The sequence below is a fragment of the Hypanus sabinus genome, chromosome 5 (genome assembly GCF_030144855.1).
Source record: "Hypanus sabinus isolate sHypSab1 chromosome 5, sHypSab1.hap1, whole genome shotgun sequence".
NCBI lineage: Eukaryota > Metazoa > Chordata > Chondrichthyes > Myliobatiformes > Dasyatidae > Hypanus > Hypanus sabinus.
In genome coordinates this window covers 107,238-125,938 of record NC_082710.1, presented here as the reverse complement: position 1 = coordinate 125,938, position 18,701 = coordinate 107,238, and the positions used below count along the sequence as shown (strand labels likewise).

At 43.7% G+C, this 18,701-nt stretch overlaps 1 protein-coding gene across 1 annotated transcript in view; it reads right to left on the bottom strand.

Annotated features, from left to right (window-relative positions):
* LOC132393865 (gonadotropin-releasing hormone II receptor-like) overlaps window positions 1-18,474 on the bottom strand; it is a 174,279-nt gene extending 155,805 nt beyond the window's left edge. The window contains exons 1-2 of the mRNA XM_059969259.1: window positions 18,367-18,474; window positions 2,037-2,465 (exon numbers count right to left, since the gene is read on the bottom strand). Of these exons, the coding sequence (XP_059825242.1) occupies window positions 2,037-2,465; window positions 18,367-18,474 (537 nt within the window). The remainder of the gene's footprint in view (window positions 1-2,036; window positions 2,466-18,366) is intronic.
* Window positions 18,475-18,701: the final 227 nt, after the last annotated feature.

The following is an 18,701-nucleotide window of genomic DNA, read 5'->3' as shown; positions in this document are numbered from 1 at the left end:
AGTTCTACAGTAATCTCACCCAACCTCAAGGTAAAAAGCCCGCATTTACCCCATCAATACCCTTCATAATTTTGTATATGTATCAAATCTTTCCTCATTCTCCTACCCTTCAGAGAATGAAGTCCTAACCTACTCAATCTTTCCCTGTAACTCAGATCCTCAAGACCTGCAACATTCTTGTAAATTTTCCACTCCACTGTTGATTTCTTTCCTGCAGAGAGGTGACAAGAACCTAACACAATACTCCAGATTTGATCTCAGAAACATCTTATACAATTGCATCATAACAACCCAACTCCTGTGTTCACTGGTCTCATTTATGAAGGCCAGTGTACCAAAAGCTCTCTCTACAACCCTATCTCCTTGTGACATCACTTTAAAGGAATTATGGATTTGTATTCCCTGATCCCTTTATTCTATCACACACGTCAGTGCCTTGCCATTCACTGCATTAGTTCTACCCTGTATCGTCCTGCCAAAGTGCAATACCTCACACTTGTCTGCATTAAATTTCAGCACCACAGTAGCATGGTGGTTACTGCAATGCTATTACAGCTTGGGGCATCCAGGCTTCGGAGTTCAATTCGGTGCTGTCTGTATGGAATTTCAACCTTCTCCCTGTGACTGCATGTTTCCTCCTACAGTCCAAAGACTACCGGTTAATACATTAATTGTCCTGTGATTAAGCTAATGTTAAATAGGTGGGCTGCTAATTAGCACTGCTCATTGGTTGAAGGGACTTTTCCACACTGTATCTCTAAATAATAAAATCCATTTGTCATTTTTCAACCCATTTTTCAAATACTGTAGATCATTCTACAAGCTTTGATAGTTTTTCTCATTGTCCACTACATCTTTATTCAGCAAATTTACTGATGCAGTTTACCACATTATCATCTAAATCACTAATATAGATGATAAACAAAAATGGACCCAACACCAACCCCTGTGGCATACTATCAGTCACATACCTCTAGGCAGAGGGACAATCATCTGGCTTTTCCTACTATGCCAATGGTGAATCCATATGACTGGTTCATCCTGAATCCCAATTGATTAGCTTCTGGACCAGTGTCACATGCTGGGCTTTGTCAAAAGCCTTGCTAAATCCATGTAGACAATATACACTGCCTTTCCTTCATCATCCTTCATTACCTGCCACTCACAAAGCCATGCTAACTATCCCTAATCAGGCCCTGTCGATCCAAATACTTACATATCTTGTTCCCTTTACCACCTTCCAACAATTTAACAAAGACAGGTGTCAGGCTCACCAGTCTATAATTTATTGTCATACTTTTACAGCTTTTCTTAAACAACATTGGCGATGGTCCAGTCCTCTGGAACCTGACCTGTGGCTAAGCACTGTATAAATACCTCTGCCAAGCTCTTGCAGTTTCTGCACTAGCCTCCCACAGAGTCCAAAGGAACACCTTATCAAGCCCTGGGAATTTACCCACCCCAATTTACTGCAAGAGAGCAAACACCTCCTTTTCCATACTCCAGACTTAATTACTCTATAATCTATAGTTCTCTATAGTCTATTAATTACTCTATAATCTATACTCTATAGTTCTATAATCTCTGTGTCCATTTCCTTCTTAAGTACAGGAGCAAAAAAATTCATGTAAGATCACTCCCATTTCTTTTGGCTCCATGCAGAGATGACCATACAGATCTTTGCTTAAGTCCATTTGCCTATCTCCAATATTACATTTTAATGGTTTTTAGCTGCATGTTCGGAAACATGCCCTTCAGTCCCTCTGGTCCATGCAATCTAAACTAGTCCCATCTGCATGTTAAACGTGCAGTGGGTATTAACATACGCAAAGTGCTGGAGCAACAGATCAAGCAGCAATCTGTGGAGAAGAATAAGAGGCCGAGACCCTTCATCTGAGCCCTAAATATCGACTCTTTATTCCTCTTCATAGAGGATCCCTGACCTGTGGAGTTCCTCCAACATTTTGTGTATGTTAATCTGGATTTCCTGCATTAGCGGAATCTCTTGTGTTTATGCAGAGGAAATTATGCATTACCTGTGGTGTTGCTAGTGCGCCGCTCAGAAGCCAAGCCCCGATCAGCATGGTGTGGTTCCTCTCGTTAGCTCTGCTAATGTCCAGTGGCCGCAGAATAGCACAGTAGCAATCGAGGCTAATGACAACGGCACACGAGTACATGGAAAACAGTTTGAGGAACATGAGGAGTTTGCAGGCCGGACTACCGGCCAACCACTGCACCGTGATGTTCCAGGAAGCGTCCAGCGGCATCACGATAAAAGTGACCAGCAGGTCAGCGCAGGACAAATTGACGATCAGCGTTCTGATGTGGGACCTCCCGTTACCCTTTCTCTTTAGGGTATCGCAAAGCACGCTCAGGTTGAGGTAAGAGGAGAACAAGATGATGGCCAAGGCGATGACCACCCTGACCTTGGAGGCCGTTGAGAAGGTAGCAGTAGTAGCTCGTCGCTATCACCTTTGCTGCTGTCCACGGCGCTGGAGGTCCCAAGGATATTAAGGCTGCAGTTGTCTGTGCTGCGGTTTCCGAGAGACCGAGGCATAAGTTTCATCCTGTCCGAGTCTAGCTCCGGCTAAGTAATGCAGTGCTCGCTGAATTATATCGGCTTGAAGGTTCAAATTGAAGGGCCAAGGGGCGAACTTTTCTGGTGCACAAGATTAACTTCCGGTGACGTTAGGCTGATGATCCAAAGTTTTGTGCGACTCATTTCGTGCCCATACCTGCCCCTCCCCCCTCTGCGAAACCTGGTGTAATTGACTAATATAATTATTTTCCAAAAGCCAGATGAACGAGAATTCCCACAAATGCTTTTGGCTTCTCGTGCCAACACTGCAAGCAATGATCGATAATTAAATCAAAGAACAGTTAAATCTGCAATCACTGCTATTTTGTGCTTCTTTTTGATTTTCCAAAGCAGCAACATGAAACTTGAAATTATGTCAAAATAAACAGTGATGTACCAGACCATATACACAGGATTCTGTACCACTACAGACAGACGGACAGACATACTTTATTGATCTGGAGGGAAATTGGGTTTCATTACAGTCGCACCAACCAAAAATAGTGTAGAACTATAGCAATATAAAACCATAAATAATTAAATAATAATAAGTAAATTATTCCAAGTGGAAATAAGTCCAGGACCAGCCTATTGGCTCATGGTGTCTGAGTCTCTGAGGGAGGAGTTGTAAAGTTTGATGGCCACAGGCAGGAATGATGCTCAGTGTTGCATCTCGGTGGAATGAGTCTCCGGCTGAAAGTACTCCTGTGCCTAACCAGTACATTATGGAGTGGATGGGAGACATTGTCCAAGATGGCATACAACTTGGACAGCGTCCTCTTTTCAGACATCACCATCAGAGAATCCAGTTCCACCCCCACAACATCACTAGCATTACAAATGAATTTGTTGATTCTGTTGGTGTCTGCTACCCTCAGCCTGCTGCCCCAGAACACAACAGCAAACATGATAGCACTGGCCACCACATATTTGTAGAACATCCTCAGCATCGTCCGGCAGATGTTAAAGGACCTCAGTCTCCTCAGGAAGTAGAGACGGCTCTGACCCTTCTGGTAGACAGCCTCAGTGTTCTTTGACCAGTCCAGTTTATTGTCAATTCATATCCCCAGGTATCTGTAATCCTCTACCATGTCCACACTGACCCCTTAGATGGAAACAAGGGTCACCGGTGCCTTAGCTCTCCTCAGGTCCACCACCAGCTCCCTAGTCTTTTTCACATTAAGCTGCAGATTATTCTGCTCACACCAAGTGACAAAGATTCCCACCGTAGCCTTGTACTCTGCCTCATCTCCCTTGCTGATGTATCCAACTATGGCAGAGTCATCAAGGAACTTCTTAAGATGGCAAAACTCTGTGCAGTAGTTGAAGAATTCTATGTACTATTATACTATGTACAATTTCTAGAAAATGCTGGAAGAATTCAGCAGGTCAGAAAGCATCAACCCTAACCCTAACCCTAATGAACCTATAGGACTAAGATCAATTATCAGGATAGTCCTGATAAGTCCTTATGTTTCAAGAAGAACAGAGAGGGAGGCAAAAGAGGTGGAGGTGTGGCATTGCTAATTAGGGATAGTGTCACAGCCGCAGAATAGGAGGAAGTCATGGAGGGATGGTCTACTGAGTCAGTGTGGCTGGAAGTCAGAAACAGGAAAGGAGCAATAACTCTTCTGAATGTTTTTTATAGACCCCCAATAATAACAGGGATATCGAGAAGCAGATAGGGAGGCAGACTCTGGAATGGTGCAGTAATAATAGGGTTGTTATGATGGGAGATTTTAACTTTCCTAATAGTGATTGGCATCTCCCTAGCACAACGGGTTTAAATGTGGTGGAGTTTGTTAGGTGTGTTCAGGAAGTTTTCCTGATGCAATATCTAGATAAACCGACTCTAGGAGAGGCTGTGCTTGATCTAGTATTGGGAAATGAACCTGGTTAAGTGTCAGATCTCTCAGTGGGAGAGCATTTTGGAGGTAATAATCACAACTCTATCCCATCACCATAGTGCTGGAGAGGGATAGGAGCAGACAATCTGGGGAAACATTTAAAGGGCATAGGCAGGAATTTGGGTGCATAAATTCCAAGCAGATGTTCTGAGGGAAATGCACAGCAGAAATGTGGCATTTTTCAGGTTACATTTGCATGGAGTTCTGCAAAGGTATGTTTCATTGAAGCAGGGAAAGGATGGTACAGTTAAAGAACCATGGTGTACAAAGTATGTAGAAAAGCCAATTAAGAAAAAAAGAAAAACTTACAAAAGGTTCAAGAAACTAGGTACTGTTAGAGTTCTAGAAAATTACAAGGTTGCCAGGAAGGAGCTTAAGAATAAAATTAGGAGAGCCAGAAGGGGTCATGAGAAGGCCTTGGTGAGCAGGATTAAGGAAAACCCCATGCATTCTACAAGTATGTGAAGAGCAAGAGGATAAACCGTGTGAGATTAGGACCAATTAGGTGTTATAGTGGAAATATGTGCATGGAGTCGGAGGGGGTAGCAGAGGTACTTACTGAATACTGAAGCAAAGTATTCACCAGGGAAAAAGACCTTGGCATTTGTGGGGGTAACTTACAGTAGACTGAAACACTTGAGCATTTCAACATTAACAAAGAGGTGTGCTGGAGCTTTTGAGAAGCATCAAATTGGATGTCTCTGGGGACTGGATGAGATTTACCCCAGGATACTGTGGAATGTGAGGGATGAGATTGCTGAGCCTCTTGTGATGATCTTTGCATCATCAATGAGGACGGGAGAAGTGCCAGAGGATTGGAGGGTTGCAAATGTTCCCTTGTTCAAGAAAGGGAGTAGACATAACCCAGGAAATTATACTCCAGTGAGTCTGACTTCAGTGGTGGGCAAGTTGTTGGAGAAGATCCTAAGAGGCAGGATTTATGAGCATTTGGAGAGACATAATCTGATATAAGGGATAGTCAGCATGGCTTTGTCAAGGGCAGGCCGTGCCTTACAAGCTTGATTGAATTCTTTGAAGATGTAACAAAACACATTGATGAAGGTAAAGCAGTAGATGTACTGTGTATGACTTTCAGTAAGACATTTGATAAGGTTCCCCATGCAAGGCTCCTTCAGAAAGTAAGGATGCATCGGATACAAGGAGACCTTGCTTTGTGGATCCAGAGCTGACTTGTCCACAGAAGACAAAGAGTGGTTGTCGATGTTTTGCATTCTACATGGAGGTCGGTGACCAGTGGTGTGTTGCAGTGATCTGTTCTGGGATCCCTCCTCTTTGTGATTTTTATAAATGACCTGGATGAAGAAGTAGAAGGAAGGGTTAGTAAGTTTGCTGATGACACAAAGGTTGAATTTATAGTGGATAGACTGGAAGGTTGTCAGAAGTTTCAGCAGACAATCAATAGGATGCAGAACTGCACTGAGAAGTGGCAGATGGACTTCAACTCAGTTAAGTGTGAAGTGGTTCATTTTGGTAGGTCCAATTTAAAGACAGAATATAATATGAATGGTAAGATTCTTGGCAGTGCAGAGGATCTGAGAGATCTTGCGGTCTGTGTTGATAGGACACTCAAAGCTGCTGCATAGGTCAGGGGGTCACCAACCTTTTTTTCACCGCGGACCGGTTTAATGTTGACAGTATTCTTACGGACCGGCCGACCGTGGGTGGGTGTGTTAATCACGACCGGAATATAGATGATAAGTCAACTATAAGTCACTTATAAGTGGCTAATACACTCAATTTTGTTTCTAAAAGGGTTTATCTAATGAATTTAATATTAAACACAGCACATATTTTCCTCGTATGTACATATAAAATCATTGCAACACACCAATATTGCTGAATCACTGGAGCCTTAGGCTTGTTTCCCTGCAACAAGACGGTCCCATCGAGGGGCGATGAGAGACAGCGATACTTCCTTATGTCCAGTCTATTCCAAAATTTAGTTTTCGTGGCTCTCAGCACTTGATTCTGTCCCGCTTGCTCACGTTTTTTTCACTCGAAGATATTCAACGGGTCTGTCTTTAAGTGCAGGGTGCTTGGACTCAAGGTACCAAAGTAGTTTTGAGGGCTTCATTGCCTCATTAGACAGCCTCTGGGCCCAAACTCCAGCCACCCGCCCGCCCACCAGCCACCAGACGCCTTGGCCAGGTGTAGCTGTTCGTGGGTGGGGTGAGAGGACAAGAAAAGGTCCGGAGGTCCCCATGCCAGGGCCACCGTGGTCGTAGTCCGGGTAGAGTGACCGACCGAGTGAGGAGTGCAACAGGACACGTGCCCATCCTCCTCGTAGGTAGGTAGGATCTATTTACCGAGGGATGATTTTCAGTAGATCACAGCAAGGTAGCTGCTCTATTACTTACAAAACCCTGAGCCTGAATTAACATAGAAACATGGGAACATAGAAAATAGGTGCAGGAGTAGGCCATTTGGCCCTTCAAGCCTGCACTGCCATTCAGTATGATCATGGCTGATCATCCAACTCAGAACCCTGTACCTGCTTTCTTTCCATACCCCCTGATCCCTTTAGCCACAAGGGCCATATCTAACTTCCTCTTAAATATAGCCAATGAACCGGCCTCAACTGTTTCCTGTGGCAGAGAATTCCACAGATTCACCACTCTCTGTGTGAAGAAGTTTTTCCTCATCTCGGTACTAAAAGGCTTCCCCTTCATCCTTAAACTGTGACCCCTCATTCTGGACTTCCCCAACATCGGAAACAATCTTCCTGCATCTAGCCTGTCCAATCCCTTTAGAATTTTATACTTTTCAATAAGATCCCCCCTCAATCTTCTAAATTCCAGTGAGTATAAGCCTAGTCGATCCAGTCTTTCTTCATATGAAAGCCCTGCCATCCCAGGAATCAATCTGGTGAACCTTCTCTATACTCCCTCTATGGCAAGAATGTCTTTCCTCAGATTAGAGGACCAAAACTGCACACAATACTCTAGGTGCAGTCTCACCAAGGTCTTGTACAACTGCAGTAGAACCTTCCTGCTCCTGTACTCGAATCCTTTTGCTATGAATGCCAACATACCATTTGCCCTTTTCACCACCTGCTGTACCTGCATGCCCACCTTCAATGACTGGTGTACAATGACACCCAGGTCTTGTTGCATCTCCCCTTTTCCTAATCGGCCACCGTTCAGATAATAATCTGTTTTCCTGTTCTGGCAACCAAAGTGGATAACCTCACATTTATCCACATTAAATTGCATCTGCCATGAATTTGCCCACTCACCTAACCTATCCAAGTCACCCTGCGTCCTTTTAGCATCCTCCTCACAGCTAACACTGCCACCCAGCTTTGTGTCATCCAGAAACTTGGAGATGCTGCTGCATCTTAATGAAGAATTCCACCATATTATGGTCACTCTTACCCAAGGGGCCTTGCACGACAAGATTGCTAACTAACCCTTCCTCATTGCTCAATACCCAATCTAGGATGGCCTGCTCTCTAGTTGATTCCTTGACATGTTGGTTCAGAAAACCATCCCACATACATTCCAAGAAATCCTCTTCCTCAGCACCCTTACCAATTTGGTTCACCCAATCTATATGTAGATTGAAGTCACCCATTATAACTACTGTTCCTTTATTGCACGCATTTCTAATTTCCTGTTTAATACCATCCCCAACCTCACTACTACTGTTAGGTGGCCCGTACACAACTCCCACCAGCGTTTTCTGCCCCTTAGTGTTATGCAGCTCTACCCATATCGATTCCACATCCTCCAGGCTAATATCCTTCCTTTCTATTGCGTTAATCTCCCCTCTCACCAGGAATGCTACCCCACCTCCTTTTCTTTCCTGTCTATCCCTCCTGAATATTGAATATCCCTGAATGTTGAGCTCCCATCCTTGGTCACCCTGGAGCCATATCTCTGTGATCCCAACTATATCATATTCATTAATAACTATCTGCACATTCAATTCATCCACTTTGTTACGAATGCTCCTCGCATTGACACATAAAGCCTTCAGGCTTGTTTTTACAGCACTCTTAGCCCTTATACAATTATGTTAAAAAGTGGCTCTTTTTGCTTATTGCCCTGGATTTGCCTGCCTGCCACTTTTACTTTTCACCTCACTACTTTTGCTTCTACCCTCACTTTACACCCCTTTGTCTCTCTGCACTTGTTCCCATCCCCCTGCCACATTAGTTTAAAGCCTCCTGAACAGCAGTAGCAAACGCTCCCCCTAGGACATTGGTTCCAGTCCAGCCCAGGTGCAGAATGTCCTGTTCATACTGGTCCCACCTCCCCCAGAACTGGTTCCAATGCCCCAGAAGTTTGAATCCCTCCCCCTTGTACCATTTTTCAAGCCACGTATTCAACTGAAATATCCTCCTGTTTCTACTCTGACTAGCACGTGGTACTGGTAGTAATCCAGAGATCATTACCTTTGTGGTCCTACTTTTTACTTTATCTCCTAACTCCCTAAATTCACCTTTTAGGACCTCATCCCGTTTTTTTACCTATATCGTTGGTACCTATGTGCACCACAACCACTGGCTGTTCACCCTCCCATTCCAGAATGTCCTGCAGTCGCTCAGAGACATCCTTGACCCTTGCACCAGGGAGGCAACATACCATCCTGGAGTCTCGTTTGCGGCCGCAGAAACTCCTATCTATTCACCTTACAATCGAATCCCCTATCACTATAGCTCTCCCACTCCTTTTCCTTACCTCCTGTGCCGCAGAGCCACACATGGTGCAATGAACTTGGCTGCTGCTGCCTTCCCCTGATGAGACATCTCCCCCAACAGTATCCAGAACAATATATCTGTTTAGGAGGGAGATGACCTCAGGGGACTCCTGCACTACCTGCCTACTGCTACGCTGTCTAGTGGCCACCCCTTCCCTTTCTGCCTGTGTAGCCTTTACCTGCGGTGTGGCCAACTCACTGAACATGCTATTCACGACTTTCTCAGCATCGCGGATGCTCCAGTATGAATCCAATCGCAGCTCCAGGCACTCAATGCAGTCTGCCAGAAGCTGCAGTTGGACACACTTCCTGCACACATAGTCGTCAGGGACACTGGAAGCATCCCTGATTTCCCATATGTTGCAGGATGAACAAACCACGGGGCCGATCTCAGCTGCCATGACCTACCCAATACTTGCCTCAACTTTTGAAACTTTCTCCTTTGAAAGGAACTTACCCGGCCTTACTTCACTTGGAGTGAAGCTCGTCCTCAGCCTCTTCTCATCGAAGCCTCTCGAGTCAAAGCCTCACATCTCCACTCCTTCACTGACCCACTCACTCAATTAGGTCATCTGCGAATATTTTAGCACCGGGTTCCCCACAAACATTCGGTCTGCTAAACAGGTTTAGAGGCAGCGCCCATCCGTCTGCGCTCCAGGCTGGTGGCATCGGCACTTCCTGCTGGCTGCGCGAGGCCAACCAGTGATGCCTGGTATGAGGGTATCACTGTATTTAGGTGACTGATGACCTCGCGTGTGTTCAAGTTCAACAGTGGGCGTGACAGGGAATGAGAAAAGGTGCAGCTAACTCATATTGTTTCATATCACCAAATCATATAATTTCCTTGCAGCCCGGTAGCACATGCTTTGTGGCCCAGTGTTTGGGGACCACTGGTCTAGATAGGCCAAAGGACCTTTTCCTGTCCTGTACTTTTCTATGACTCTAACCCTTTCCAGTCGCGGGATAGTGAGGAGTACATTTTGTTTTCTGCTGAAGAAGCTGGTGAGGCTTTGGAATTGAGTTCCTCCCAGAAATACGGGGCATGGTGAGGAACGGTGAACATTAATTGACAATATCCATGTGAATTCGTTTATGCTTGTTGGCGAATTGAGAATATCAGTAATATAATGTTTTACATGTGGATGCTTTAGATTTTCACGAGTAAAGGACTCAATGCTGGATAGCATGGCTTGTGCAAAGTTCCTTACCAGCCAAGTAGGTCAGTCTTCCTGTAATTTAACAACCAGGCAATATCTTATAAAAGTTGTGCCAAAGTGTACCTTTGGTCTAACTTTATTGTATCATGACTGATTGTGCATGTAACAGCGTAACATGAATGGTTAGTCTCAGTTCGGGAGTTCTGCACTTGTGTACTAAAAAGTAGTAGACGTCTTAGATGAGATGTATTCATTTACATTTTTTGCTGCTATGTTTAAGATACCGGGTTGGGGAGATTCTAATGCTGTGTGTATTGTGTTCCTTCAGAACTGCCTTGACCATATTAGTACTGTATTAGTTTTGTGCGGTTTTCTTTATGTATTTTTATACTGCATACGCAATTCATCAACACTCAAGTATGTGGATCGAAGGTTAAACGGGAATTGTAATGGCAGGACCTGATTGTAAAGTCGTTCATTTTGTTTTAAGACCCTCTTCTGGCACTTAAACATCTAAAACAGATAAAGGAATTAAAACCCAAAAAAGTATTTGTTGTCCTGAGTTGTACTTTTCCCCAGGCTACAAAATATGTAGAAGTTTCCTATGCAATCTCTCACCCTTTTCTTTATATCCTCAACTTCCTCACTGTAAAATAACATCTGTGAGGATTGAAAATAATGTCTCCACCTCACTGAAAATCAACACTGTTGTACTTCAAGGATGTTTGCTTAGCCCACTGCTCTATTCTGTCTAAACCCATGACTGTGTGAGTGTAGAGCTCAAGTGCCATCTATAAATTTGCTGACAACACAGCTATTGTTGGTAGAATTTCAGTTGGTGACAAGAAGGCATACAGGAGTGAGATACTTCAGATAGTTGAATGAACTTGGCCTTTTCTCTTTGGAACAACGGGGGATGAGAGGTGACCTGATAGAGGTGTATAAGATGATGAGAGACATTGATCATGTGGATATTCAGACGCTTTTTTCCCAGGGCTGCAATGACTAACACAAGAGGGCACAGTTTTAAGGTGCTTGGAAGTAGATATAGAGGAGATGTCAGGGGTAAATTTTTAATGCAGAGAGTGGTGAGTGCATAGAATGAGCTGCCAGCGACTGTGGTGGAGGCAGTTACGATAAGGTCTTTTAAGAGACTCTTGGATTGGAGCTTAGAAAAATAGAGGGCTATGGGTAATCCTAGGTAATTTCTGAAGTAAGTACATGTTCAGTACAGCATTATGGACTGAAAGGCCTGTATTGTGCTGTAGGTTTTCTATGTTTCTATGAGTGGCGTTGCAGCAAAAACCTTACACTCAATGTCAGTAAGAACAAAGAACTGACTCTACTTCAGAAAGGGTAAGACAAGGAAACACACATCAGTCCTCATAGAGGGATCAGAAGTGGAAAGTGTGAGAATCAGTGAATTAGGGATGCAGAATCAAAAAGGGTAGCAAATACAGTACTGAAAGTGTTATATCTCGATGCATGGAGTATAAGAAATAAGGTGGGTGATACACTTTCAATTTGACAGATATGATGTTGTGGCCATCACTGAATCGTAACTAAAGGATGGTTATAGTTGGGAGCTGAACATTGAAGGTTACACATTGTATCGGAGGGATAGGAAGAGAGGCAGAGGAGTGGCTTAGGAGTAAAGAAGGGCAACAGATCAGTAGAAAGACATGACATAGGATCAGGTGATGTTGAATCTTTGTGGGTTGAGTCAAGAAACTGCACAGGGTAAAAAGAGCCTGATGGGAGTTATATACAGTGGCAAGGTTATGGTACTCATGGGAGATTGATTGGGAAAACCAAGTTGGTAATGGACCTCAAGAGAGTGAGTTTGTTGAATGCCCAAGAGATGGCTTTTTAGAGCAGTTTGTTGTTGAGCCTACTAGGGGATCAGCTGTACTGGATTGATTGTCTAGAATACAAGAGCAAGGATATGATGCTGAGACTTTATAAACCAATGGTTAGACATTGTCTTGAGTATTCTGAATAGTTTTGGGCTCCTCATCTTAGAAAAGATGTGCTGGCATAGGAGAGGGTCCAGAGGAGGTTCACAAAGGTGATTCCAGGAGTAAAAGGGTTATCATATGAGGAATGTTTGATTGCTGTGGGTCTCTTCTCGCTGGAATTCAGAAGGATGAGGAGGGATTTAATTGAAACCTTTCGTATGTTGAGAGGCCTAGACAGAGTAGATGTGGAAAGGATGCTTCCCATAGTGGGAGTCTAGAACAAGAGGGCATAGAGGGGCGTCTAGAGGGGCGTCTAGAACAAGAGGGCATAGAGGGGCGTCTATTTAAAACAGAAATGCAGAGAAATTTCTTTAACCAGAGGGTGATAAATTTGTGGAATGTATTACCACAGGCAGATGTGAAGGCCAGGTCGTTGGGTGTATTTAAGGCAGAGGTTGATAGGTTTTTGATTGGGCATGGCATCAAAGGTTCTGGAGAGAAGGCCACAAAGTGGAGTTGAAGAGGGATGAAATGATCGGCCATGATTGAATGCCGGAGCAGACTCGATGGTCCAAATGGCCTAATTCTACTCCTAAGTTTTATGGTTATGGTCTTAACATCATTGAAAATTATTTCTGCACTCTGCCAGGTTACTTCTATCTATCCTGTTTAGGAGGAAGTGGAAAGGCCATGCAGATTTCTTATTATGAGTCCTGATGAAAGGTTTTGGCCCAAAATGTCAACTACTTATTCCCCTCCGAATATGCTGCCTTACTTCCAGAGTCTCTCCTGAATTTTATGTATGTTGCTATGTGTTCAATATAGTGAGTGCTTTTTGAAAATTGGTATGCATCAGAAAACTAGTCAAAGCGGATTTATCTGATTGCGAATTTGGTACAGCTTTTACATTCTTGGCTGACGAGATTATACAGAAATTTGATTAACAGTAAAGCTAGGTTTTGATAAGAGAATGGTATTACAGAAAGACTTAATGAAGTAACAAGTTCAGTCTCGTTACATGTAACAAAGTAACAAATCTGTTTTTATGGAATTCACAAATTGCTACCAAATATTGATAAATAGAATTGTTTAAAAAGTTCTAATGGGTGAGAAAGTAAATAAACAAATATAAATCTAAAAGAAACAGCCCTCTTCGGTTCTTTCTTAATTGACACATAGGAGCAGAATTCAGCTATTTAGCTGTAGCACTGAATGGTCGGTGCATTCCATATGCAGCACTAAATCTTTACGGATAATTAAATTTATTAACTGGAAAATCACAGTGGGATACCGTTTAATTTTAACAAACGGGAAAATACCTAGTCAAAGTAAGAAAAAAAAAGACAGAACTTGCTTGTTTTATAACCACAGCCAATTCCTGTAAAAACGCTCTCCTCAAAAGCAATAGGATCAGGGATAGTGCATCTTCATAAGGCATGGGTAAGGTTCACAGGCTTCAGATGTCCACCAGCAGAGGTAAAACCCATTGGCAGTCAATGCAGAGTTCCTCTCAACTACAAATTTGCCCCTTTGATAAGTTTGAGGGGTGCAACAGCAGCAATCAGGTCAGTGGCACTGTGGTTGGCTCTGAGGCTCAGTGGGGAAGAGTCAAGCCAGGCAGAATGATACCGGTACAGTCAGACTGGGCACTAGTGATTAAAGACTCAAAAGTTAGGAGTTAAGACAGGTGATTCTGTGACTACAGAAGAGATGCCAGAACAGTGTGTTGCCTCCTAGGTCTAGAGTCAAGGGTGACTCTGAGTGGCTACAGAAAATTCTCAAGGGGGAGGGCAAACAGCTAGAGGTCATTGCTAATATTGGTAGAAGCAACATAGGCAGAACAAAGGATGAAGTCCTATAGAATAAGCATAGGGAGCTATGCAAGAAATTAAAATGCAGTACCAGGATAGTGGTCATCTCTGGATCACTCATGTGCTAAGAGTAAAAGTGAGGTGAGAGTTGATATTGGACCACTGGAAAATGATGCTGGTGAGGTAGTAATGGGGGACAAAGAAATGTTAAATGAACTTGATGAGTACTTTGTATCAGTCTTCACTGGAAGATACCAGCAGTGTACCAGTGGTCTGTGAGTGTCAGGGAGCAGGAGTGAGTGCCATTGCTATTACAAAGAAAAATCTGCCAGGCAAATTCAAAGGTCTTGAGGTGGTTATGTAACCTGAGCCAGATAGGCTACCTTTTAGTGTCCTGAAGGAGGTTGCTGAAGAGATAACAGATGCATTGGTCATTATCTTTCAAGAATCACTTGATTCTGGCATGTCACTTCACTCTTTGAGAAGGGAAGAGAGCAAAATAAAGGAAATTGTAGGCCAATTAGCCTAACCACAGTGGTTAGGGAAGTATTAAGGATGAGGTTTCAAGGTACTTGGAGACTAATGATAAAATAAGTCAAAGTCAGCATGGTTTCTGTAAAGGGAAATCTTGCCTGACAAATCTGTTAGAGTTCTTTGAGGAAGTAACAAGCAAGATGGACAAAGGAGAGACATGGATGTTATTTACTTGGATCTTCAGAAGGTGGTTGAAAAGGTGCCACCCATGAGGCTGTTTAACAGGATGAAATCCTATGGCATTACAAAAAAGATATTAGCATGGATAGCAGAATGGTTGACAGACAGGTGCAGTGAGTGGGAATAAAAGGGGCCTTTTCTGGTTGGCTGCCGGTGGCTAGTAGTGTTCCTCAGGAGTCAGTGTTAGGACTGCATTGTTTGTCAATAATTTAGATAATGGAATTGATGGCTTTTTGGCAAAATTTGTGGATGATACAAAGATAGGTAGATGAATAGGCAGTGCTGAGGAAGCTATTCGATTGCAACAGGACTTAGACAAATTGGAAAACTGGGCAAAAAAGTGGCAAATGGAATATAGTGTTGGGAAATGCATGATAATGCATTTTGGTAAAAGGAACAATAGTGCAGACTTAAATGGGAAGGAGGTTCAAACATTAGAGGTGCAGAGAGAGGGATTTAGGAGACCTTGTGCAAGACTCCCAGAAGCTGAATTTACAGGTTGAGTCTGTGGTAAAGAGGGCAAATGCAATGCTGGATTTATTTCAAGGGGAATAGAATATAAAAGCAATGAGATAATGCTGAGCCTTTATAAGACATTGGTTAGGCCACACTAGGAGTATTGTCAACAGTTTTGGGCCCCTTATCTCAGAAAGGATGTGTTGTCATTGGAGAGTCCAAAGTAGGTTCGTGAGGATGATTTCAGGAATGAAGGGGCTAACATAGGAGTGTTTGGCAGCTTTGGGCCTGTACTCACTGGAATTTAGAAGAATGTGGGAGGATCTCATTGAAACCTATCGAATGTTGAAAGGACTAGATAAGGCGGATGTAGAGAGGATGTTTCTTATGTAGGGGTAACCAGAACTAAAGGGAACAGTCTCAGAATTGAGGAGCAACCCTTTAGAACAGTGGTGAGGAGTGTTTAGCCAGAGAGTAGAAAATCTGTGGAATGCTCTGCTGCAAACTGTGGTGGAATCCAAGTCCATTCATACATTTCAGGCAGAATTTCGTTGTTTCCTGATCAATCAGGGCATCAAAGGAAGTGGCAAGAAGGCAGGTGTATGGGGTTGAATGGGATCCAGGATCACCCATGATGGAATGGCAAAGCAGGCTCAATGGGCCAAATGGCCTAATTTTGCCCCTTTGTCTTATGTCTTATGCTCTTATGAAGTTCAGGGTATGATCACTGTCATTTCAAGACTAAAGCAAGGATGAGACTTTATAAGGCATTGTTTGGACCACATTTGGAGTACTATGAGCAGTTTTGGGTCCCTTATCTAAGAAGGGACTTGCTGACATGAGAGAGAGTTTAGGGAGGTTCACAAGAATTATTATGGAAATGAAAGAGTTAAGGTATGAGGAACTTTTGATGGCTCAGGGACTGTATTCGCTGGAGTTTAGAATAATGAGGGTGGATCTCTTTGCATTTTATTGAATATTGAAAAGCTTAGATAGTGGATGTGATGTGAAGAGGATGTTTTCTGTTGTGGGTGAGTCTAGAATGAAAGGGTATAGCCTCAGAATAGAGGGACATTGAAGGGATTTCTTTAGCCAGAGGGTGATGAATCAGTGGAATACATTGTCACAGTTGGCTGTGGAGGTTAAATTATTGGATATATTTAAAGCAAAGGTTGCTGATGGGTTCTTGATTAGTAAAGGTGTGAGAGATTATGGGGAGAAGACAGGAGAATGCAGTTGAGAGGGATAATAAATCAGCCATGATGGAGTAGTGGCGCAGACTCAATGGGGCAGATGGCCTATTTCTACTCCTATGTCTGATGGTATCATGGTCATTTGGCTGAAGAACTAGTGCAGGGCTCAAGGATTTCAAATCTCTTCTGGGATAGAGGCGATCTGTACATGACAAACAGGTTGCACTTCAACCAATATCCTAGTGGGAAAATTTGCTTTGCCACAACAGAGGGTTTGAACTGTTACTAGCAGTGGGTGGGACTTGAGAGAGCAAAGTCATGCAGGAGCACATGCAGCAACCAACATGTATAATCCTAGCAATCAAGACAGTAGTTGCAGCCTTCAGAGAGTCTATGAGGAAAGACAGACAGTTGATAGAACAAAATTGAAGTCAATGGGATGGGTTGAAGCTCTGACTCAAATGGGTGGAACTCAGAAACAGGAAGGAGCAATCACTCTATTGGGAGTATTCTGTAGACCCTTCAATAGCAATAAAGGCACTGAGTAACACAACAGGGGGCAGATTTTGGAAAGGTGTAAAACTAAAAGGTATGCTGTCATAGGGGACGACAACTTCCGAAATATTGATTGACAGTGCAAAAGTTGTAGATGGGGAGGAATTTGTTAGGTGTCTCCAGGACCATTTTTCTGACCCAACATGTAGTCAGATTGACTAGAGGAGAGTGCAAATTGGAAAGGGTTAGGGTTAGGCAATGACCACCACACCCCAAACTCCATCATTTAAATACCATGTTTCAAACTCCATGCCTCAAACTCCAACAATAAATCACCACCCCTCAAATGCCACCCCACAAATGCCACCCTGCAAATGCCAATGTCCATCATTTAAACACCACATTTCAAATTCCACCCTTCAATCTCCACCAATGAATTGCCACAGCTCAAACTCCAGCCCTCAGTCGCCAGCCCTCTAATTCCACCACTGGACACCACCCCTCAAAATCCACACCTCAACGTACACCCCTTGAACTCCACACCCCAAATCTACTCCTCAAACTCCATCATTTAAACACCGTTTCAAACTCCATCACTCAACCACCAGCCTTCAAACACCATGCCGTAAACTCCACCAATGAATCGCCCCCCCCTCAATCTCCACCTGTCAATCTCCACCCTCAAACTCCACCAATGAATCGCCACCTGTTAATCACCACACCTGACTCTGCACCCATCAATCTCCACCCCTCAATCTCAACCCCTCAACCGTCATCCCTCAAACTCAACCCCTCAAACTCCACGCCTCCAACTCCACCAATGAATGGCCACCCTCAAATGCCACCTGTCAGTTGCCACCCATTAGTCTCCAGCCCTCAAACTCCACGCAACAATCCTCTAGCAGATGGAGCAGTTTAGTTGAACCAGTTTAATCTGGCCCATGCCTTTCATTATCATGGTCTGACACCAGTTCATTTAATAAACCAGGTGTGCACTGGGACACATCATCAGTAATACATCCTCGGATCATTGGCTGTTTCAGGTCTTTAATCATTGGACAACCCAGCCAGGGTTGATCAGGCCCACCTTGTGTTTATCCCATGGACCAGGATAATGAGAGGCATGTAATTCTGAGGTTAATGATATTTTTAAACATCATTACCTGGCATCTGTATGCCTGGGATTGCATGGGTTAAATTGACAGTGTTTACTGGGCATTCAGTATCACTGCACCTGAGTTTAGTAGTGAGTATCTGGGCCTTTTTATTGGCATCTCGTGGACCGGGAGATTGAAGAGCGTGTCACTGTAAGGTTAGGTTGAGATTATGCGGGCAGTAGGCGAATCAGCCCTCTTGTGCTTTTTAATTTCGTTACTTGAGATTCAATGTCACGCAACCCTGCAACTTTGATCTGGCCCACACCTTCATTAACCAGGTCCAACAGTTGCCTTTCTTGGAGCTTATGCCTCCTGACACAGGTCATTGGGTTTATGGGGGTGTGGCCAGGGTTAATCGGGGTTTTCTTCAGGTTATTGGGGGGGTGTGCACCATTGGAACAGGTTTAGGTTTGAGGGTAGGAATGGCTGATGTATGTATGGGGCTGGGAGAGGTAAGGTTGTGGAGATCTGTGTGGTGAGCTATGAGGTGCTATGGCAGATAGGATAGTGTGGTGGAGCCAGTTTAATCTGGCCCGTGCTTTTCCATATCGTG